Source organism: Coenobita brevimanus, chromosome 76 (assembly GCF_032717465.1).
Source record: "Coenobita brevimanus isolate Jiangsu-jjx chromosome 76, ASM3271746v2, whole genome shotgun sequence".
In the NCBI taxonomy this organism is placed as follows: domain Eukaryota; kingdom Metazoa; phylum Arthropoda; class Malacostraca; order Decapoda; family Coenobitidae; genus Coenobita; species Coenobita brevimanus.
In genome coordinates, this window is record NC_137029.1 from 7507227 (window position 1) to 7530184 (window position 22958).

Here is a 22958-nt window from a genome sequence, read left to right on the forward strand (position 1 = left end):
GATGATGACATACAATATTTACTTGGTTACTGGTCAATATATTGCCAAAATATTTCCTTCAGAAGTATGGAGTGCTCTAGCACTATTGACCGCACCTTCAGAAGTATGGAGTGCTCTAGCACTAATGACCGCACCAATGGGGTGCGGTCAATAGTGCTACACACAGTTTCATCGTCTTGACCTTGGCTGACTCTGACAACGCGAAGGAGTTGTGAACAAGGCAAGTTTCTCTTCCTCCTTCCATTAAACTTCCGCAGATATTATCATTTATATGTGTTAATTAAATCTCGTTACACAGTACTTGAATATCCTCACAATGTAGTCTGGTTATTGACATAAAGTATAGACTGCAAGCACTCTGCCCCAATATTAAGCCTCATGTGATAACTAACCTACCGGTATATACACGTAACAAATAAGATGGCAATCATAAAATAATCTCTCTTTAGCCAGACGTCTTAATCGCGAATGGAGTAGCCACAGACAAATCGCCGCCATGAACCCCTCTCCCCTGCCCTTTTGTTGACCTCCCTTCAACTTACACCCGTCTTTCAGCATATTATTATTTTCCCACCATATCTCTCCATCTTATCCTCGGCCTCCCCTTCCCACTCCTCTCCACCTCACACACACACACATAGTCAGCCTTTCATTCTCCATCCTCTGCACATGGCCAACCATCTTAAAATGTTTCTTCTAACACTTTCAGCCACGTCGACATCCACACCACCACGCTCCTCCACTTCCTCACTAAACACAAAACAATACAGCAATTAAATACATCAGAAAATAAGCCAACTACATAGCGAGATACATATCGTTAAACTGGCTTAAGTCTAAACTGTTGCAAACGTTAGAGATATAGAGAATAGTTACAAACGTCATCTGTACCGCGCTGTGCAATAAATGATGTTGAGACAAGGAAGCATAATGTAAAGTCAACAGTCTTGTACTAATGCAAAGTTACACCTAAAATCTATCTAAATGCACAAATACTGAATGCACTCTGAAAATAAGGAAACAGGCCTACCTCTGAAATCCCAGGTTATCTCACTCGAGCAAAAATTGGGTCAAATGCATAAGGCTGTGAGCAGTTTCATGGGTGTGTCTGTTCAAAGCATCAAAGTAACTGAAACAATACGAGCAGTTGGTTTATCTTCTCTACAAATGGAACACTGCTTATGAGGACAATAATATAATCCGTTCTAATAATAAAACGTAGTGTACCCTACACAACACTGTTGGTCGCTAGTTTTCTACAAAGGTACCGTCAGAGGAAACTATTATAATGTCAAGGGAACATGACACATAAGAACTTCATCATACTTAATTTAGTATCATTATTTTTTAAAAGGTACACCGAAAACAAACACAGCAGCAAAAATGATGGTACTGCATGTGAATATTCAAATTAAACGGAAAATGTTAATCTATTGTCCATTACTCTCCCTCGGAGATCAACAAACAAAAACTTGTCCTTGTCTAATTCAGTGAAAGTTTGCCCTGAATCTTTCGTTTTACAGACTAAATCTAGATAAGTGATCCAATATAAGCTAGTCAGTGAATGTTTTGGCCATTTAGCAGGGCCTTAATGATAAATATTAAGTCACTAAGGTGAAAATGTTTACTTACAAGGAGGTAGTTGTGGCTGTGGCAGACAGTGCTCCACCCTTACGCAGCTGCAGCTGAGAACAGGATGTTCGCACTGGTGCGCAGGCGCATCATCACAAGTGTTACGCATATTCTGTTTAGCACGACTATTTTCTGAATACACGAAACTATTCATGTGATTGTTTTCTGCTTTTTTTTTTCTCAATACTAAATGCTTATAGACTAACTTGGGCTGATTTTCCTTATTGGGTAGCCTATTTATTGAAACCCGAGTATGTTCATCTCTGGAGTAGTATATTCTCAACAAAATAAACAATTTCGTACATGGTTCACCAAGGAACAACCTAAAAGATTTTAAAAATTATCCATTATTTACTGTACACCGGCGAACAAACAAATATGAAGACATGTGCACAACCTAATAAGGGAACACAACTAGATGTGTGTGTATGTGTGTGTGTGTGTGTGAGAGAGAGAGAGAGAGAGAGAGAGAGAGGGGGGGGGGTTGAAGTTTTGCTTCGTAGTAGCTACTTTGCACTTTCTTTCGGCTAGCGTCACACAGTTTATTAAGCTGGAGAAATCTGGACCACCAAAAATGTTTAAAATGATCGCAGTGAGCGTTTGGGCAGAAAATAATGGAACCATTAGATCTACTGGCCATGTGTATTCTCTGCGCCCTCACTCGCGAAGGACGAGCAGATGTTAGCATTTCATCGATGTGTGTGTGTGTGTGTGTGTGTGTGTGTGTGAACAGAATACCTCAGTTTGGATCCGATTTTAACCAGACTCAATGGAAGTGTTGATGAGCAGTCGTTGGGGAGAACCTACTTTTTTTTTTTTTTTTTTTTTCGAACGGTCAGTGAAATGTCGCAGTCACAGTGCTTGGTCAAAGTTAGACCTAGCAAAACCATCTTAGACCAAACTTGGGGGAATGGCTGAGGGTAAGGGAAGAATGAAGTGATTCCTTTTTCGTAACAATCGTAGGTCAACGTCATAGGACAAGGTCAAAGGTCAACCAGTGTGTGTGGGTGTTAACTAAATAACTCTGACAGTTTTGATCCGATTTAAACCAAACTTAGTGGATGGACTGAGACAACTAAGGAGCCAACTTGCTGTTACTGAGAACAATATGTCAAAGGTCAAGGTCGCCGGGCAAGGTCAGCTTAAACAATTTCCATCATACTGACCAAACTTTGTAGATGGGTTTGAAAATACTTGTAAGGCAAAAGTAAAACGGTTCGATTTTGAGAACAATCAGTGGAAGATCAAGGCTACAGGGAATGGTTAAAACACACACACACACACACACACACACACACACACACACACACACACACACACACACACACACACACACACAACTAAGGGTCAGCTCAAAATATTTTAAACTGATTTGAACTAGACTTGGTGGAAGGGGTTCAGGATCAGGCAAGAACGATGATTTCAATTTTTAGAGCAATCAATCAAAGGTCAAGATTGCAATGCAAGATCAATGTTTGATCCGTGTGTCCGTGTGTGAACAAAATAACTAAAACAATTTGGATCTGAACTGGATAGAACTTGGCTGATGAGCTGAGGATTGCCTTAAGGGGTGACATTGTTTTTTAGAGCAATATGTCAAAGGCAGAGGTCACATGGCAAGATCAGCCTAAACACCCAAGGGTCAAGGTCACAGGGAAAGGCCAAAGATAAAAGTCACTGGGCAAAGTCAGTTCAAACAGTTTTGATCTGATCTGAACCAGAGGTAGTGGAGGTAAAGGTGTGACAAAAGTGAAGTAATTCGATTTTAAGAGTAATCTGTCTACGGCCAACTTCACGGGACGTCCAAGCATTCGTGTCTTAACCCAGCTGATGGGTGTGGGTCACAGCGGGTGTTACATTCTCCGAGTACTCATTCTTCTTCTTTTTCTTCCTTGTCATGTGGAGAGAATGAGAGATTGACTACGGGAGTGTATGTAGGTGAGGGGGAGACAGAGGATAAGATGGAAGGACGGGTGGAGTGAGGGATTTGTGAGTTGGATAGAGGACAGCCTGTTGGTGGAGGACAGGATGGCATGGAGACGATTCGTTTGTGACCACCCCTTACGAGATTACGAGTAAGGCGATTGGCGATAAATAGACAGATAGTACTTAATTTCCGTTTACAACGAACGACATTCTTAACCTTACAGAAAATCAACGCGCATAGCTGTGTTAAAATAGCAAATGCCTAGCATAATGGGGTAAGAAATGGAGCTAAGTGCTTCTAAATTTAGGGGAACATAACTTATTGTATACGTATAAGAGAGTACAGGTTAGGGAATGATGAACTTGATAACCAACACTTTCTTACCTCACACTAAAATTGTCGCCGTACACACCTTGTAAAATGACAAGATATCTGACAAAACTTGTCATTGTGTAAGAAGAAGAAAGCGCACACATAATTTTATAAATAAAGATGCCACTGTACGAACAAACTGCAAACATATGATCAAAACACGACGTATTTACATTTACCTTGATCATTTAGCTTGTGGAAATTTAGTGTGAAGGAAGCGCTTGCTTACTCAAATCCAAGGCTTCAATTCTGAATGCGTTTTTAAACAGTCACCCTAAGGTCATCCTACACAGAAGAGCGTGATCTTACTGATGCAATAAACAGATAGCCTACGCTCACATCGTTATGTTCAGAGAAAAATTTTACTCTTTTTATAATTGAAACAACTCTAGTGATATATTCCAGCTAATGCCAGACGATTTTGTTCAAATAAGAGTGATTCATATGGCTTAGGGAGGTACTGTTATCAACAAAACCCTCTAAGAGGCTCATGTAGGGAAAATCAACACTATTTTTATCCCGGCCAAACAGCCGAGAGGAAGTCATAGGAGCCTGCTGGAGTTGAAAGTTTTATAATGGTCATACTGAAAACTAAGGGGTTATGAATGCTCATCTGAGACAATAGTTTGGCTAGTGGTTGAGAGTCATGAGCATAACAAGTAGCTGAATCATGTACAAAATATAAAAACATCTCTTGTACGCTGAAAGGGAGTGAGTGGAAATGCAGAGTGAATCATTCACACGAGTTTTGCGTCCTCCACTTTTAGGTATTGGAAGCAACACCTAATGTGATTCCGCAGGGAATATGTAAATTTAAAGACGATATAAATGGAAATACCAGCACAACCAATGGTAACATATCACTCGCGTACCTCCTTTAAACCTGTAAATACCTTCGCACGTCTCAGTTCGGGAATTCATGGTTTGGGAGGTACAGGGATTTACGCTCTGCACCATCCCTCACTTTTACTTGTTCCCACAACATGCAGGGAATACGTGTTTGGTGCTTTTTTCTTGAGCTATATTAATTCCCTAAGCTTAAATTAACTCTACAAGAACCTAATAGAAAGTCAAATCCATATCACTTCCATCAGCATTCACAAACTCCTCTCATTGTCGCCATACTCCTGTATATTGTCCAGTTCATGTCATTTTCACTAACATTCACAAACCCGTGTCAATTAATCCATACCCCTATGACCCATTTCATATCGCTTTCAGCAACATTCACAACCCCTTTTTAATGACGTCAAACCCTTATATTATGCCCTATTCGTGTCACCTTCACCAGCATTCACAAACCCCTTTCAGCGACATCATACCCTTATACCATGTCCTGTTTATGTCACTTTCACCAACATTCATAAACCCTTTTCAGCTGCACCATACCCCTATATAATCCTCAGTTCATATCATTTTTCACCAACATGATAATTCCCTTGCAGTACCTCTTAAACCATAATCCCCACCAGTATCCACAAACCCCTCTCAGTGACACCATCAAGTTGCTCATATAAACACTACTCATACTTACTCTCGTCCTAACAAGAGCAGAGGCCCAGTTCAAGTCATTTTCACCAACATACACAAACCCCTCTCAGTGACGTCATACTCTTATATAATGCCCAATTCAAGTCACTTTCACAAACATACACAAACCTCTCTTAATGACGCCAATGTGCCCACTTGGACTACTCCCAGCCAGACATCTGACTGTGTGACCGTCATGGCCCCGTGGCTGGTGAAGCTGGTGGCAGCCGCAGCGGTACTCCTGATGGGAATGCCACACGGCCTGCTGGTGGGATGTATGGAGGTGACGTGGGGAGCACCGCCCTTACTCACCGCCCTCACCCACCTCCAGTCACACAGGCCTCGCACTGACTTGGACCAGAGGACGTACGTTCACCCCCACCCTGACAAGAGCACAGGCATTCAGATTAGAAGTACCCCTCAACAGGTAGGAGAGCCAGGAATGATCATGTGCTGTGTACCTAACCTCTGCTAAGCTTGTTTTTATATTTAATTGCTCCAAATACACTACTGATTTGGACCAGAGGACTGACACTCACCCTCACCTTGACAAGAACACAGACATTCATATTAGACTTCTCTTTCAATATGCAGGAGCGTCAGGAGTTATAAGGAACCAAATTTTCAAACTTCCCTAAGTTTAAGTTAGGCTACCTATCAAATTGCTTGTGTACACACTGACTCGAACCACACCACTGGCACTTACTCCAATCCTGACTCTCAATCTGACGTCCCACGCAGCCCGTAAGAGTGCCGGAGTGATCATGTGTCGTGTTTTTAAGTTCTGCTAAGCCTGAGCTGTATATCAGATGGCTCACCATCACCCTAAAATGAACCCAGACACTAAAATTAGGCGTTTTCCCCAACACTACGAGCGCCAGGAGCATTATGTCCCGCATCTTTAAGTTCTCCTAAGCTTTAGTTACGCTACGTATCAGATTGCTTGCATACGCACTGACTTGAACCATTCCACTGGCACTAACCCTAATCTTGACAGTAAAAACCAACGTCTCCTCCAGTTGGTAGGAGGGCCAAGGTGTTCATGTGCCGTATTTTCCACCTTCCTGAAGCTTAAGATGTGCCACCAGATTGCTCATATATGCACATACTTGAACCACCCTGATCCACACACTGAAAATTCCACGTACTGTAGATTACGCCATTGCTAAGTAAGTGTAAAGCTTTTGTATACAGTCCTAAACTGGGAGTTAGGCTGAGTATAGTTAACAAAAGAATTCGTTTTCTTAAACTGAACTAAGTTATTCAGAGCCAAAAGAATTTACCTGATTTCACTAGTTTCTGACTGCCAGTTCGTCTTCCTTGTCTGTGTAATTGCTAATCAGTCAAACACCCCCACCCACCCCCACCCACCCACCCACACACACCCACACACCCACACACACACCCACACACACACACACACACACACACACACACACACACACACACACACACACACACACACACACACACACACACACACACACACACACACACACACACACACACACGAGGCCTACATAAACGCGAAAATGCACATAATGTTGAATGCGTGACATGTGAATAAATAAAAATCAGTCATTTCAATGTATGTCTGTATCCGTGAAACGTAGAGTTGGATGGACGAGGAGGGGTGTTGTTGAATCAGCGTACTGCATGTAGTGTTGGGTGGTTGTACGCTGTTTCTCTGTGCTGGATGGTGGTATAACATGAAGTTGCTGTACATGAGTAGGGTGGATCTTGAGCTGAAACTACGGACTGTGTACCTCTCTTGTTCATATGATCCCTGATGGAGAATATGTGTGTTTTATGATGTATATAAACTTTATTTCTGGACTTTGTGCATCCTGTTAATATGATTAAAACTTTGTTTTGTATGTCTGAAGCTATTCCACGTTTCTAGCAGCCAGGGTGAGGGCCCAGCGTAGGCTCGCGTTGTTCACTATGATCCTAAGGAACTGCCAGTAGATTGTTTTCAAAGATTCCTTCTCTTGTCTTAAGTAGTGCTTGTGAATGTTTTTAAGGCATCGAATTAATGAGATGCATTTGCACTGATACTGCTTGCTGTGAGGTCATATGTGTATCCAAAGAAGCTCAATAATTTTGTGGTATCTTTTCAGTGCGAGTGATTAGTTACATAAGACTTGAGATTGTTTTTGAGATTCGTGTCTGGATTATACGTGTCGCAGTCTGGGGGAGCACTTTATGAGTGCTTTTGTTTTTCTGCTATCTAAAGTATTTATTGCTGGCCGTCAGAGCGACTGGAAGATGGGGCAGGGTGAAAGTGTGGCCAAGTCCAGGATGAAGAGGGGCACGCTGTACTGGCCAGAGGAGAGCGAATTCGTGGCAGAGTTCTACTTCACCATCCCCATCCCGGCGCCCACTGGAATCAGTAAGTCTCCAGTATTAGAGCTGCTCAAAACAGATTCACAGAGGATGCTAATATTGCTCTCAAAAAGTGCTAGAAAGTTGCAGCAACCAAAATGTTCAGAAAATCGATGAGATAAAATGCTATAATTGCTAACTTGTTGAAATCCCTTAAAAAGAGTTGCTGAATGAAAATAAAAGTCACTATATCTAGTTATAATTTCAATTAAATAGCAACCTACTTGAATTACTGTTTGTATGTGTGGCTGAACCTGACTTATATGAGAATAACTGTCAGCTAATGACAGCTTCAGTGGCCTCCAAAGTGGGGAGTAGGGAGGTTTGCGGTTCCGGACTATCCCCTCCTTTTCAGCAGTTTCATACTATATCCAGGCCGACCGAAAGGAAAAAGCATTATGTTCTGCTAGGACAGACAACTAGCATATAGCCTCAATAAGAATATTAGAATTTTGAAAGAAATATGTTACGCATGTTTCACAGCATCTTCCTTAGTGAAATTGACCCTGCTGCTGCACGTTTGTAATCAGTGAGTAGGGAAATACCTGACCTCTTCTTTTACTTAATGCTGGGGAGCTGTAGAGGAACCCCTTTGTGTGGTGGCACAGATATAACAGAGCGACGCCACTGACCAGTTATTTAATTGTCCCTCAGCTCCCTCCCAATCCCCAGGAGGAGGATGGAGAACCACGGAAAGACCATTTCAGCCCAATGCCCACTGGGTTCACACTGAGATGAGTCTGGGTTGAAACTATTACTATTACTAAATGCTGAATCCGCATCCAGTACTTTTCGAAAAATTGTGAGCCTAAGGGAAGGGGGGGGGGGAGGTAAGCCAAGCGACACAAATATTCACAACGTCTTTTTGTTTTGTTTTGTTTTGTTTGTTTATCCTTACTAATAACTTCCGCATCTCCATATTTCCCACAACACCTCTTCACACTTTCTTCACAACAGTTTACAGTTTCTGCTTCCTCATTTGCTTTAGCGGAGGTATTTCTCGGGCACCACATTCCTTCTCTGGCACCACTAAGTCAGCCATGTTAATTGCCACCACTCTTCGCTCCTCATTGCCATTCATTCATTTTATCAGACAGTCTTTCCATCTGTTCTTTATTTCTCTTTTAGTTATTATCATTTTTTTATTCATTTTCATCGATTACCTTTGAACATATTTTTTATTCCGTCATTCCTGCATTTTCTAATGTTGCCAAAAGTTACTGTACATATTTATAGGAAGCTTTATTTTTTTTCTATCATTTATTTCCTTTGTTTTATTTTCCTTTTTTCTTTCATCGATTTCCTTTCTTGAATCCACCCCATCAATTTGTTTTCCCTTTTCTTCCTTTGCTCTTCTTATTACCACATCCACCATGCTGTTCATTTCTTGTTCACTTCCAGACATACTTTTAGAAACATGTAGATTATGTTCACTAAAGGCAAGTTTATTTGGATACTCAAGATTATTTCAGAAATACTTATTCGGAACATACCTGGAACTGACTCAGATTTAATTCAAGTATAACAATATAAGAAAAAGAAAGTAATCATGGTCACTATACTAACCAGTGCTGAGAGTGAACCAGTTCCTCAAAACGATGCATTTTTGTAGTGATCGATGAGTCCTGCCTAAAACCAACATTGCAGATAGCCATTATCATACCTAATAAAAAATGTCTCTGTTGCTATATAATATTTTAAAGTAGACAATGTGAGCATCAACACTGCAGGTCCAACTGTCTCCTAGTCTGTCGGCAAGTTGCTAAAATATAGCCAATATCTTTTCTAAATAAAATGTCTTTGTTTCTAACAAAAAAAAAAAAAAAAAAAAAAAAAAAACATACGCCATATAAGCATCAACATTTCTAGTCCAGCTTTCTCCTAGACTGTTGTTAAAATCAGCCAAGTGTAGGGTGACTATGTGAAGCCTTTATGCCTAAGTACTCCTTCCACAAAGCCCCACCAACACTTCCCCATTACGATGACTGTCACGCGTCTCACCAAGATGTCCCCAGCCTCTCCACAGCACTCCACCTCCCTCCCGAAAGTCGACAATAATGGATGTAGGCCCTCGTAGCCCCTCCCTGGCGATGACAATGATGGGTGTTGGTAGTGTTGTCATCCCTCGTGTAACAACCGTGTCCTCCCTCCCTCTCTCTCCCCGCAGCCATCCCCATCACCCTGGATGCGGAGTACGTCTTCGAGCTCCCAAACGTTACTTATTTCGAGTCTCGGGCCATTGAATCTGAGCGACGCGATGACCGCCTTAATGTGTACGGGGTGGTGGAGGGCCTGTTTAAGAGGTAAGTGGATTATTATTATTATTTATTATTATTATTATTACTATTATTTATAAAAGAATTATTGCTCCTATTTCCTCTCCTTGTTTTTCTTTTCTTTTTTTCCCTTTTCATCTTCTTTTCTTTTTTTTTCTCTCTCTCTTTTTTTTTCTTTTTACTTCCAGAATCAAACACCTCTTACTCCCGTGACATAGTTTAAATTCCTTCATTCATACCAATAATCAACAATTGTATCGAGCTTTATGGACTTTTCGACCTGCACGAGACAGATATAACCCACATTTACCCCTTCACTGCTAGCGGTCTCGCCCAAGGATTAATAAAATAATCTGGTGGTAGCAACAGCAGAATATAAAGTACGTCATCGAACTGAAGGGGTTAAAGTCGATGTGGGACAGTTCAGTCATTGCGCGTGCTTCCCTATCCTTGTCTTTGACGTACAGAATAGTTACCTTTGTTATAACCGACTCCATAACCAAGATAGTGATAGTCCATGCTGACCTAACCTTGTCTTAGATAATTTCATCTCACCTCATCTTAGTGAAATCCCTCGAAAGGATAATTAACTGATTTTTGCTTTGTTTTGTACATTCAGAGATTCTTGCTCGACTGTTGAAACTAATGCCCTCGTAACGGATGGATATTTTGTCTGAATAAATAATGTAGAACGATCTGCTGTTGGGGCTTGTTGGTGTTGGTTAGGTAAACACTTCCGTCACCGCCGAGACGACCTGAGCCTTCCACCGACTCATCCACTTACGGCACGAGGGAGGGGCAATATCTCGATCCTTATTTGACTAACCCATCTCTGTCCGGCCTTTATGCACTTTTACCCATATTTTCTGAACCTTAGGAACGGTAGCCCGCCTCTGTCCGGGCTTCGTGCACTTTTACCTATATTTTCTGAAGCTTAGGAACGGTAGCCCGCCTTTGTCCGGGCTTTATGCTCTTTTACCCATATTTTCTGAACTTTATAGGAATGGTAGCCCGCCTCTGTCCGGGCTTTATGCACTTTTACCTATATTTTCTGAACCTTAGGAGAGGCACTACCTACGTTCTTACTCCAAACGAAGGCTACCGTATGCTTTAGACTACGGTAACCTAGACTTGGATCCCCAGTGCCCCAAACAGGTGATAATGGGATTGGCTGTTTGGATCCACGATGGCTTGGTGATAGCGTAATCGTCTCGCTTTCTGCATGTACTCTGACACTGGGGGTATCCTTTAAAAGCCTTTTAAATGTTGTCATCCGGTTTGTTGTGTATTGTCATTTAATTTAACTGCTTCCACTTTTTCATGCATTATTCTCATTACACACACCGCCCACCCCCGTCCGTACGTACTTCTTCAGCATGGGGAAAAGTTAATTCTGACTCTTATGCACTCCCTCTTACAGGAAGGTCCAGTCCTTAAAGTGGACTTTTTGTGGACTGTAACGCTTACAATTTACGGTAAACTTTTTACGGCACTGCTTAGTTCCGGCTTTACTTATCACACTTAGTTGCAATTAGCCTGTGCACTAAATCCTAACCTGAACTTCACACACACACACACACACACACACACACACACACGCAGGCGCGCGCGTGCGTGCGTGCGCGTGTGTGTGTGTGTGTGTGTGTGTGTGTGTGTGTGTGTGTGTATTGATGCGAGTCACTTACTTAACCTGGGATAATGTATGTCCTGCTTCTTGTATTTTCCTGATCCTGTCCCCTCACCCATCCCCACAGCCCTGATGAAAACACTGAGGACCGTCATCTCTTGCCGTCTGAAGGCTTCCCAGTACCTACCTGTATATTCGGTTCACTTTCATCAGGCAGATATTTGTCTTCCCTCCGTCTTGAATATTGGTCCATAGCAAGAGATTAACACTTGACTATGGTGCCAATCACGATGACGGTCTGTGGGAAGGTTGTTGAGCCTCAGTATCGTCTTATTCAGCCAATGAGCGACGTGAAATAAGCTGGGAAAAAAGAGGAAAAAAAAAAAGGAACAAGAAAACAGGCGAAAACTGAAGAAAGAAAGAATATGATCAGTTAAAATGAATCCACTCTCTTTCCCTTAGCGATTAATGTTGTATAATGCATCTTAAACCCCTTTCACTTCCATGAAGCACTGTATTTTTTTGTGGTACATTCTTGCTTCTCCCAGACGATTTTATTCATCATAGGAGGGACTTTTGCTGGTGGGGAGGCTAGACAGAGCATTCACTAACTCCCTTCACTAACAAAGACCCTTGTTGCCACGAATGTAAAGGTTTGGTGGTGTGAATGAACTGAAAACACGTCACTGGAATGTCATGCGACTGAACAGGTTAATATTCCATGTATATCCAGAAGTTTAAAGCACGGACAGCCCACAGAAGAATTGCCTGCTTGTCACCCTACCCTCTACCATCACACTGTCCCTTATCCAGCTCACCCCTTCTCTCTCATATATCTCCCCACTTCCTCCCTCCACCTCTCCCCTGTCTTTCATATACCTCTCCACATCATCCTTCCATCTCTCCCCCCTCCCTCGTATACCTCTTCACTGCATCCCTCCATCTCTCCACTCTCTCATATACCTCTCCACTTCATCCTTCCATCTCTCCTCCCTCTCTCATATATCACTCCACTTCATCCCTTTAACTCTTACCTCTCTCTCATATACCTCTCCGCTTCATCCCTTTAACTCTTACCTCTCTCTCAAATACCTCTCCACTTCATCCTTCCATCTCTCCCCCGACTCCCTCTCCTCACTCACATGCACTCTCCTAGTCAGTCTCTCATTTTCTCCACATGGGAAAATCATCTCAAAACACCTCATCTACTGTTTTCTAGACTGGCATTTGACATCTTAACAACATCCAGATCTTGGAGGGTTTTCAAGTGATGAGAAAAATCGTCTTGAGTTAGCCAAAGTAAAATGTAGGAGTCACCAGCCAAAGATTAACCCCCTTCACTTCGATTATGTGCTCTTTGTTGTTCTTTGCTTACGAGAGACGTTCTGTAGTGATCAGTGACGGCCCCTATTCAGAAAGTCTCTTTTGAACATAATACACTCCTCCCCCCCCCTCTCTCTCTCTCTCATTACCTTACATCGTGGTTTGTTGTGGGTGTTTTGTGGTTCTGGCGCCAAATGTCCGTCTGTCTGAACCCTCCTATCCCCTGACACTGTGGTCTGACGTGGCTGTTTTGTGGTCTGGTGCCGTCTGTTTGTGTGCATGCGTGCGTGAGAGCCCCACCCTCCCGCTATATAGTGACGTATGTCCCCGAATTAAAGTAAATTATGATCAACCAACTTTTTCCCTCAGTTCCATGTCAGTTGATGTATCCGTTTGACACTATTTTATGTCTATCTTCCTTTTCTTCTTTTTTTTTTTTTTCAATTGCTGTACATGGCTCTTATTTCTTATATCTTGTAGACTTTGTCGATTTCTATTAGCATTATACAATTAGCCATTCTTTCCCATTGCTTATTTTGGTTTCTGCATCTGTCTGCTAGTATTTTTCATGTTTTGTCATCTTTACTTTACTTCTACACATTCCACGATCACACATTCTCTTTTTGTCAAATCCTCGTCAGTTTCCTGCTTCCGGCTAACATTGATTTACTTGTCAGGTTTTGCTTTATCCTCGAATCATTCTATCATTCAACCCCTTTGGTTAATTAGGGCACTCATCTGACATTAATTTTGTGTTATCTGTCAAATTTTTAACAACCAGCCAACCACTTCTGCCAGTTCTCCGTCAATTCCTGCCTCCGTCTGTCACCTGATTCATATTTTTTGTCGTCCTTGCTCAAATTACCCAAGATTCTAGGACCGTTCACTCCCATATCTGGGATTACATTTTAGTTCCTATATCCAGAAATGTTAATATATATATATATATATATATATATATATATATATATATATATATATATATATATATATATATATATATATATATATATATTTATATATAACTATTTATAATATATATATATTCTTGGTGTGCAGGTTACCTTGATAATTATGGAAACCCTTACTTTCATCAGGACAGTATTTACCAGCTTCAGTGCTATTAACACTTTCAGTGCGGTGACGTCTTTTGTATGCAATTGTTGCTGCCTTTCAACGACTCTACTTAGCCTGGGCGATATTTTTCAAACTGAATATGTTAGTTATGGCCGTCAGTAAATCCTTCGCTACTAGAGATCGTTCCAGGACTGTACGAAATTGTTTGGCGAAGCCTTCATCAGAAAAACAAAGTCAATATGCATATATCTTGAAAGGTAGAAGTTCCATTAATAGGCTGCTTACCCGGTTATAGGTAAACAACAAGTTTAGGTTGGAGTGACAAGGTTTCTATCCAGTACGTGTCATCGGTTGCATTACAGGCACGTTTTGCGGGCTCTCTGACGTCATACTAATTATGCGTCTGCTCTTTGCTGACAACACACCACTTGCAGTTTCCCTGAACGTCGTTACTGGAGGAGAACAACAGGAAGGGGGGGAGGGGACTGTACTCTGTTGTTATGGGTCGGTTGCGTGAAGGGCGTGCGAAGTTTTATATTAAAGTGTTCTGCTGAAACAAGCAGCAGTAAGTAAGCACCTTACGACACAGAAAACAAATATGTTTCTAATAACTTCTGATATGCTTTGCACCACATTTTACTCTTCAGCAACTTTAGTTTATTTATTTGAACTAGATGGATCTTTTCGTTCTTTCTGGAGCTTATTTTTCGTAGGTCAGTGGCAGAAACAATGATGCAACCCTGCAACATTTCCATAGCGCTTCTCATGGCCGAGTCTGTAGAGAGGTGGCCTACTCTTCCAATGGACACGGGCTCGATTCATAGCTGGGGCAGGGAACAGAGATGAAGGAATTGAATTTTCGTTAAAGTAGACTTTACTTATCGACCAAAGACCGGTCGACAATGAATTTAAAACAAAATCTAATAGTAATACACCAGTCATGTATGAGTCGCTCTAGCGTGTATTCGGTATAGGCGGTGGGTGTAAGTGCCGAAGTGGTGACATATGGACGGGTGTGGTAAATAGGAGGACTGCTGGGCCTCAGGGAACGAGTTGTTAAGCCTATATCCAGAGTCGTGCACATAAAAAAAAAAAAATCCACTGTTAATCTCTTGCCGCAACTCAACATTCAAAATGGAAAGACAGCAATTTTACACCAAGTTAAAGTCAACAGAGCATACCGACTTTGAGAAAAATAGATTCGTCAGTAATGGTACGAAACCAGAGAAGAATAACCTTGATGATGGATGTCACGATGCATGGCCACAGATATCAGTTACGGCCAGATGGAAGATGGAGAAACCATGTTCACAGAGGCGGGAACATATATCTCTGATCGACTCATTAAGCACGAAGAGACGGGCGCTGCGTGGCGCGCGACTGCAGGTTGTGATAGGTAGATAGATACATAAAGAGAGAGAGAGAGAGAGAGAGAGAGAGAGAGAGAGAGAGAGAGAGTCAGGGTTAATAAGTTCATGGGTTTAATTCGCTGAACATAGGATGTACATAAGACCAATCTTAGAATGAATATCAATGGATGAAAAACGACCAGACAAAATTAATTCAGACAGCAGTTCATTTCAGTGGAGATTTGTTTTCCTTTATGAATACTTGTCCTGTAAATGGCCAACATTTAAGCTAATGTCGTAAATCTTGCTGTCAAAATGTGTTCGACCCTCGCTAAGCACATGAATCATTTGAAAATCGCTAAAGAGATATGCTAAAATTTCTACGACATGGCTAAAACTTAACACACACCTCTAAATTATATGCCTCGAAATGAAAATGAACTTTCCTTGATGTGGCTGCAAAATGGCTAACTTGGCAACTGTAGCAACAAGCCGCATCCTTCACGCATCACCAGTCTTCCCACACTCCCGCCAGCCCACCACCTGGTCTCGCAGCCACAGGACATTGAGTGTCCCTCATATATCAAAATACACTATTAATTAGGTGATCGGCAGCACAGTTATGTCCCAGGTACAATTATGTCTGTGTCCACTCGCCCACCATTTTTTTTTTTTTTTAAACATATGGTCACTATTCTTAAGTGGTTGTGTAGCGAAGCAAATTTCCTGAGCAAGTACCGACTTTCTATTTGCGATTTGAAAAAAAAAAAAAAAAAAAAAAAAAAACGATAATAGTGTCCAGTCCCATGATCAATGTTCAGTTTCGTGAGATAACAAGATAGGGATACCACTGATTGCTTAATCAGTTAAACGGAAAGGTAAAACCCCATTCGTACTTTGCCAACATGGAAACGGGTCAGTTCTGATTATCACTATCTCTGTGAGGAGAAGGTCTGGTCCTGCGCGATTCTAATATGGACTTTTAATACAGATGAATCTCGCATTGCTAACATAACTCCAAGTTGCTCTACACTTTGTTTTTCTTAGTTTTCTTCACAGTGTTCATTTGATATATATTTTCATTACTTAGGGTCATCTGTAAAATTAAACGTAACATTTAAATTGTTAGTTTTTGTTCAGTACTTTTGACACTTGTAATTACCATCCATTGCATCTTTAGTCTTACTGACAGGAGTGAGGAAAATAAATCTAATAGAGTAGTTTATTCCATACGCCTCTGTAAGTTACTTCCGAGGAGAATCTTCCAATGAACTGTAAATTCAGGTCTGAGTAGGCTACAACATTCTTTTGGTGGGGGCTCATCTTCATGTTCTCTCTCCCCATCTCCCTCTCCCTAAATACGACCTGTATAGAAGCCACCATTGGAGCAATAACATTCGTATCTTATAAATCTCTCTCTCTCTCTCTCTCTCTCTCTCTCTCTCTCTCTCACCTAAATTAACCCATCCTAACCTAACCTGGTCTATCAGCTTAACCTCACGACACTATGAAAAGAAACCTAACCTAACCAATTAAAAAAAAACAAACAAACCTAACTTAATCTACACTTCCCTGGATGAGAAGCGCAGAAACGGTACACAGAAAGAAAATTTACACCCCAGACTCCCTTCAGATTCTGAATACGTCTCCACACCCACAGGTTCGGTGTTGATGGGCGTTCGTGTGTGCTGCGGGCGGTTTGTGAGCACGCCCAGACGAAGCTACAGGGCATAGGCATGATTGGCGAAATTATTAGCATGATTCTTACGTGAGTATATTGGGATGATGCTTACTCTCTCTCTCTCTCTCTCTCTCTCTCTCTCTCTCCCCCCCCTCTCTCTCTCTCTCTCTCGTCCTTTAGATTATTATTATGTTGATTTTATCCTCTGTTTCCCCCTTAAAGGTCCTTTCCCCCCCACAATTATAAATACACTTCCCTTAATGCAATATCTTCCCTGTACATTTAAATTTGACATCAGCAAACTATTTTATATTCAGCGTGTGAGAGACTTTTCGATCTGGATGGGTTAGATGTGACCCTTGTTAATCCCTTGACCTCTCGGTAGTTCTGCTACGCTCAGTAAAGCCGTCTAGTATTAGAAAGAAAAATAAAGAAAACTGTCATCGTACTTAAGTGGTTTATTTCACACCGGGAGCTACAGCAATGAAAGAAGGCCACTGGGAAAATGGAAAGAATTATTTGTATGACACTGTTTTGTCGGGTATATGATTCACCATCTAAATATATATATATATATATATATATATATATATATATATATATATATATATATATATATATATATATATATATATATATATATAAATGTGAGTACGTTTAAGTATTTGGGTAGTGTGATGAGTAAGGATGGAGGTTTGGAGGGTGAAGTGCTTGAAAGGGTACAGCAGGGAAGGAAGGTTGCTAGTTCCTTGAAAGCAGTGATAAGAAACAGGGAAGTGAGCATGGAAGTGAAAAAGTTATTACATGACAGTATTGTGTTACCAACTCTAACGTACGGAGGTGAAGCTTGGACATTGTTGGAAGGACACAAGTCAAGAGTGAGAGCAGTGGAAATGAGTTATGTAAGAGGAGCCTGTGGAGTCACGTGGAGAGACAGGTTGACGAATGAGGATATAAAGGAGCGTTGTGGTGTGGATGTGGATGTGATAGGAAGCGTTATGAGGAACACACTGAGGTGGTTTGGCCATGTGAAGAGGATGGAGGGTGAAAGACTGACGAAGAGAGTGTATGTGAGTGAGGTGGAGGGGGGAAGAGGGAGGGGGAGGCCGAGGATGAGATGGAGGGATGGGGTGGAGAGGTATATGAGAGAGGGGGGTGTGAGTTGGGAGCAGGGCAGTGAAATGGCGGGGGACAGGGCGACTTGGAGGCGATTTGTTTGTGGCCACCCCAAACGGGATTGAGGCGTCTGGCAATAGATATATATATATATATATATATATATATATATATATATATATATATATGTGTGTGTGTGTGTGTGTGTGTGTGTGTGTGTGTGTGTGTGTTGAATGACTAGATACAAAAGAAAGAAAGCTATAACACTGGACGACAAGACTTATTGCATGATTATCTACAATAAGTATCGTGCTTGCTACAGAGCCAAATATTTTAAAACATAAGACGAAGAGTTTCAGTAGTATTGTACTATATCGTCCGCATGATTAACACTTCAGTTACTTAGGAGAAAACAAGCCACCAGTCCGAAGCACATACATGAACACCGAACGTGGCTGACATTCCGTATCGTTGCTGAATGCACTCCATAGTACGGGATACAAACTAATCGTGGGGCTGACAGATACAGAGGCGATACGTAACTGATCGATCTAGACCAGTAAATGTCAATGCTTTCCGTTCCCACATGCTTTCAGGTCTGAAATGGCAGTGATTGGTGTAGCATAGAGAGGGTAGTATGCCCTGTGAATATGAGCAGTGCAGATCTGATACTATGGCAAAGGTGAACAGATTATTCCCAAGAACCACAAGAGAATGATGAAAAAAAACACCAAGAACATCATCACCGTTCTCCGATACCAGGCTTCTAACAATGCACGTTAAAATGAGAAAAAATAAAAATAAAATAATCGTAAGCGAGAGGATAGCCTGCCTGAATGGTACTGACGGCTTTCACCAGCTCGCGTGGCAATCAAAAGTTTCCCTGCACTCCCTTCTTTGGTCTGGCTCGCTGGTTTCCTTGGTCTGGTGTCCGTGGATGCATTGATGTGCTTATCCGGGACGCCGCGGCAATAATACCACATCGCTACACAGACACACCACATCCCAAAAAAAAAACATGAGAGATTACTTATAATTCTTTCACTACGAGGGTTCTGTCCTAAGAAACAGTGAAGTATAAAGTAAAAGCTGGCCCCTTAGTGAAGCGGTTAATATAAATGCTCCTCGTCTTTCCCCAATAATTGGGCTTCCATTTTAGCAAGTCGTGCATCTAGCGACTACAAGTCGCACATATGTTATGAATTTATAGGCTTCTTCTTTTCAGAAGGCATTCTTAGCTTTAAATGTACTCTAGTAAATGTTTCATGTTCTTCTTCAGTATATATATATATATATATATATATATATATATATATATATATATATATATATATATATATATATATATATATATATATATATATATATATATATATATATATACTGTATATATATATATATATATATATATATATATATATATATATATATATATATATATACATAATTGTCTATATATTTGTCAGTATATATTTGTCTATCTGTCGATTTATCTATCTATTCATCTCCCCATCTACCTACCTACATATCTAACTATCTGTCTATCTACTTGTACATCTGTGAGTATCTGCCTACCTGCCTACAGTATCTACCTACCCATCTATCTATCTGTATCTCAACCTGTCAATCTCTGTCTGTCTGTGTATGTCAGTACATCTATCTATCTATCAGCCACTTTATCTCTCTGTTTCTCTGTCTATGTCTGCATAATTATATTTCATGAAAGTGTGCCAGCATTATGCACCAATATATTTGTTTTTTAATGCTAGGAAGAAGGAACCAAAGGCCACAGCCCGCATTAACTGTTCCCTCCAAGAGAAAAGCAAAATACAAGAGAGATCCAAACTCAAGATCCAATCATTTCGAGATGCCTGGACACACTGCGTTTGAAAGACTGGAGATCATAGCTAGCAGGAAATATGGACAGAGGGAGACAGTTCCAGAGTTGACCTGTTGCATAAATGAAGGAGTAGGAGTAACGGTTAATTCTTGCATTAGAAAATTGAACAGAAAAGGGATGAGAGTTTGCTGCTAGACGGGTGCTACACGCCCGTCGTAGAGGTGGAGGAATGCAAGCAGACAGTTCAGAGGAGCAGCGACCATTGAAGTAGCGATAGAAAAGAGATAAAGATGCAACAGTGCGGCGAAGAGACAGAGGTTGAAGGGAGCCAGTAAGAGGAGGAGAGTTAATGAGACGAAAAGCCTTTGACTCCACCTTACTGAGAAGAGCTGTATGTGGGAAGCCTCCCCACACATGAGAGTTGTACTCTACACAGGAGCGGATAAAACCCGTGTATAAGGTCAACAATTGTGCAGGGGTAATGAAGGAACGGAGTCGGCTTAGCACACCTAATCTCTTGGAAGCAGATTTCACAAGATATGTAATATGATCTTTCCAAGATAAGTCCAGAGTGGATGAAACCCCAAGCTTGTTCAAGGATGATGCAGGATTAAGGTGAATATTTTTAAACCTTAGTGGGTATTCCTGTGGAAGATTTTGTTGGGTTGATAGGTGTAAGAACTGAGTCTTTGATGCATTAAAAACACTAAGATTATTTTTACCCCAGTCAGAGATTATTTTTACCCCAGTCAGAGATACGAGCCAAGTCAGACAGTAGGTGTGCCATAGCCTCATCACTTGTTTGTTGAAGTAATTGTTGAGATGGACGTTGCGGGAACCTAATGGAAAGGTGAAGAGTGGAGTCATCAGCGTACAAGTGGATAGGGTTAGATGTACAGCTTAGAAGGTCATTGATGAATAAAAGAAAGAGAGTTGGTGATAGGACAGAGCCCTGAGGAACACCACTGTTGATAGATCTGGGAGAAGAACGATGGCCGTCTACAACAGCGGCTATAGAACGACCAGAAAGGAAACTAGCGATGAAGGCACAGACAGAAGGATAGAAACCGTAAGAAGGCAGTTTGGAAATTAAAGATTTATGCCAGACTCGACTGAAAGCCTTTGAGATGTCAAGTGCAATGGCAAAGTTTTCGCCAAAGTCCCGAAAGGAGGATGACCAGGTATCTGAAAGGTAGGTGAGAAGATCGCCAGTGGAGCGTCCCTGACAGAACCCATACTGATGATCAGAAAGAAGGTTGTGATAGGGAAGATGCTTTAAAATTTTTCTATTAAGAATTGACTCGAAAACTTTTCAGATACAGGACGTTAAAGCAATTGGACGATCGTTAAAGGGCTGGGAATGGTCACCCTTCTTTGGGACTGGCTGAATGAGAGTTAAGCGTAGTGCTTAACTCATTATCTGATCATTCTGTGTGACTCCTAGTGTGAATAATTGTCTGTGAGAGAGTATTTTGTGAGGAAGCTTGAGGCATGATTCCTGTAGCTTGATAAATGAGGAGTGACAGCTGCATTAACGAAACTGAGCCGTGAGAAGGTAGGAAGCAATGACTGTGACCACGTAAGGCATCACGGCTCACAATCTATTTTTTACCCTTGTTTGAGTCTGCGCAAAGCTGACCGGGTACTTGGTGGAAATCGAGAGCCTGATATTAACTACGTCAACCAGGTGACGTACTTTGGTTTTATTTTCTTTATTATCTGACAGTTGTAGTCAGCTTGGAAGTAAGTTTTCCAACGGGAGGAGTTTACTAACTCCTCCAGTACTAGAAATAATTCCAAAGTTAAATGAAATCGTCCAGAGGAAGCCAGAGTACACGAAAATATATCATCGTACTGTAGGGGTTAATTCTGCATTGTGGGAATTAAGTGCACTTGTCGCAGCCTCATACACCATTTCATCTCCATACTACATCCATGGAACTCTGAACCTACTCACCTAGTCATTGCCATCATCATCATCGTCACCATTATCATCATCAGCCTGTGTCACTCCATCGCTGAACTCTGTCATTCTGTCACCTTCCCCTTTCCCCATCCCACACCCCACCATACTTGTGGTTTTCATCTATCTGTCTGCGTCTTTGTCTACCTACTCATATCCCAGTTAAGACAGGCGGTCGACTGTAATGAATCCCCCCACATAGCATAGCCTTCACCACTGGCCCAGATGTGTTGTAAGCAATTTTCTTTCATACAGTGCGCGGCTGTGACGATGGTGGTGTAATTATCTAACACTAAACTTTCGGTGATGTTTAGTAGTATTAAAAGTTGTTGTGTATGACTGTTGTGAAAGAAATGTTACTATAGCATGCAATATATCTTACGTGATATTTAGAGGAACGTAGACTATGCATTTGTAATTCATATTTTAAACACAAAGAGGCACACAAATATACGTGGTAGAGAGAGACAGAAGAAAATGTTGAAAGGAACTTGAATGATTATGTGTTTGTTGAGTGAAAGATGACTAGGGTGTTGTTGAAATGAGGGAGGTGAGAGGATAGTGCGGAAAGATGATGATGATAATGTCTATAGTGAAGGTGTTTTTTATCCTGCAGGGCGTCGGCAGCCTCGTCGTATACTGACCTGTATGAATATATTATGGCAGAGCAGCACGGCAGGACGCAGGGGGAATGTCGCGCTGCCTACCCTGCATGTCCACTATCTCTCTTCAGATGGATCGACTAACTGACTGACTGACTGACTGACTGGCAAGAGTGAGACTAATTCTTGAGGCTACTTCTTCTAAAAGTGTCGTATACTCTGGAACCGCAGGTTACTTGGGAAGCACAGTGGGATGGA

At 41.4% G+C, this 22958-nt stretch overlaps 2 protein-coding genes across 2 annotated transcripts in view; one reads left to right on the forward strand and one right to left on the reverse strand.

Annotated features, from left to right (window-relative positions):
• Nucleotides 1-1675, reverse strand: part of LOC145408230 (uncharacterized) — a 28847-nt gene extending 27172 nt beyond the window's left edge. Inside the window, exon 1 of the mRNA XM_080278988.1 lies at nucleotides 1633-1675. The gene's annotated coding sequence lies outside the window, so the exon portion shown is untranslated. The remainder of the gene's footprint in view (nucleotides 1-1632) is intronic.
• Nucleotides 1676-5657: 3982 nt separating this feature from the next.
• Nucleotides 5658-22844, forward strand: LOC145408270 (uncharacterized). Its single transcript, XM_080279039.1, has 5 exons — nucleotides 5658-5888; nucleotides 7718-7853; nucleotides 10014-10149; nucleotides 17159-17266; nucleotides 22715-22844. Exons 1-5 carry the CDS (start codon nucleotides 5658-5660, stop codon nucleotides 22842-22844), a joined length of 741 nt encoding a protein of 246 aa, XP_080135165.1.
• Nucleotides 22845-22958: the final 114 nt, after the last annotated feature.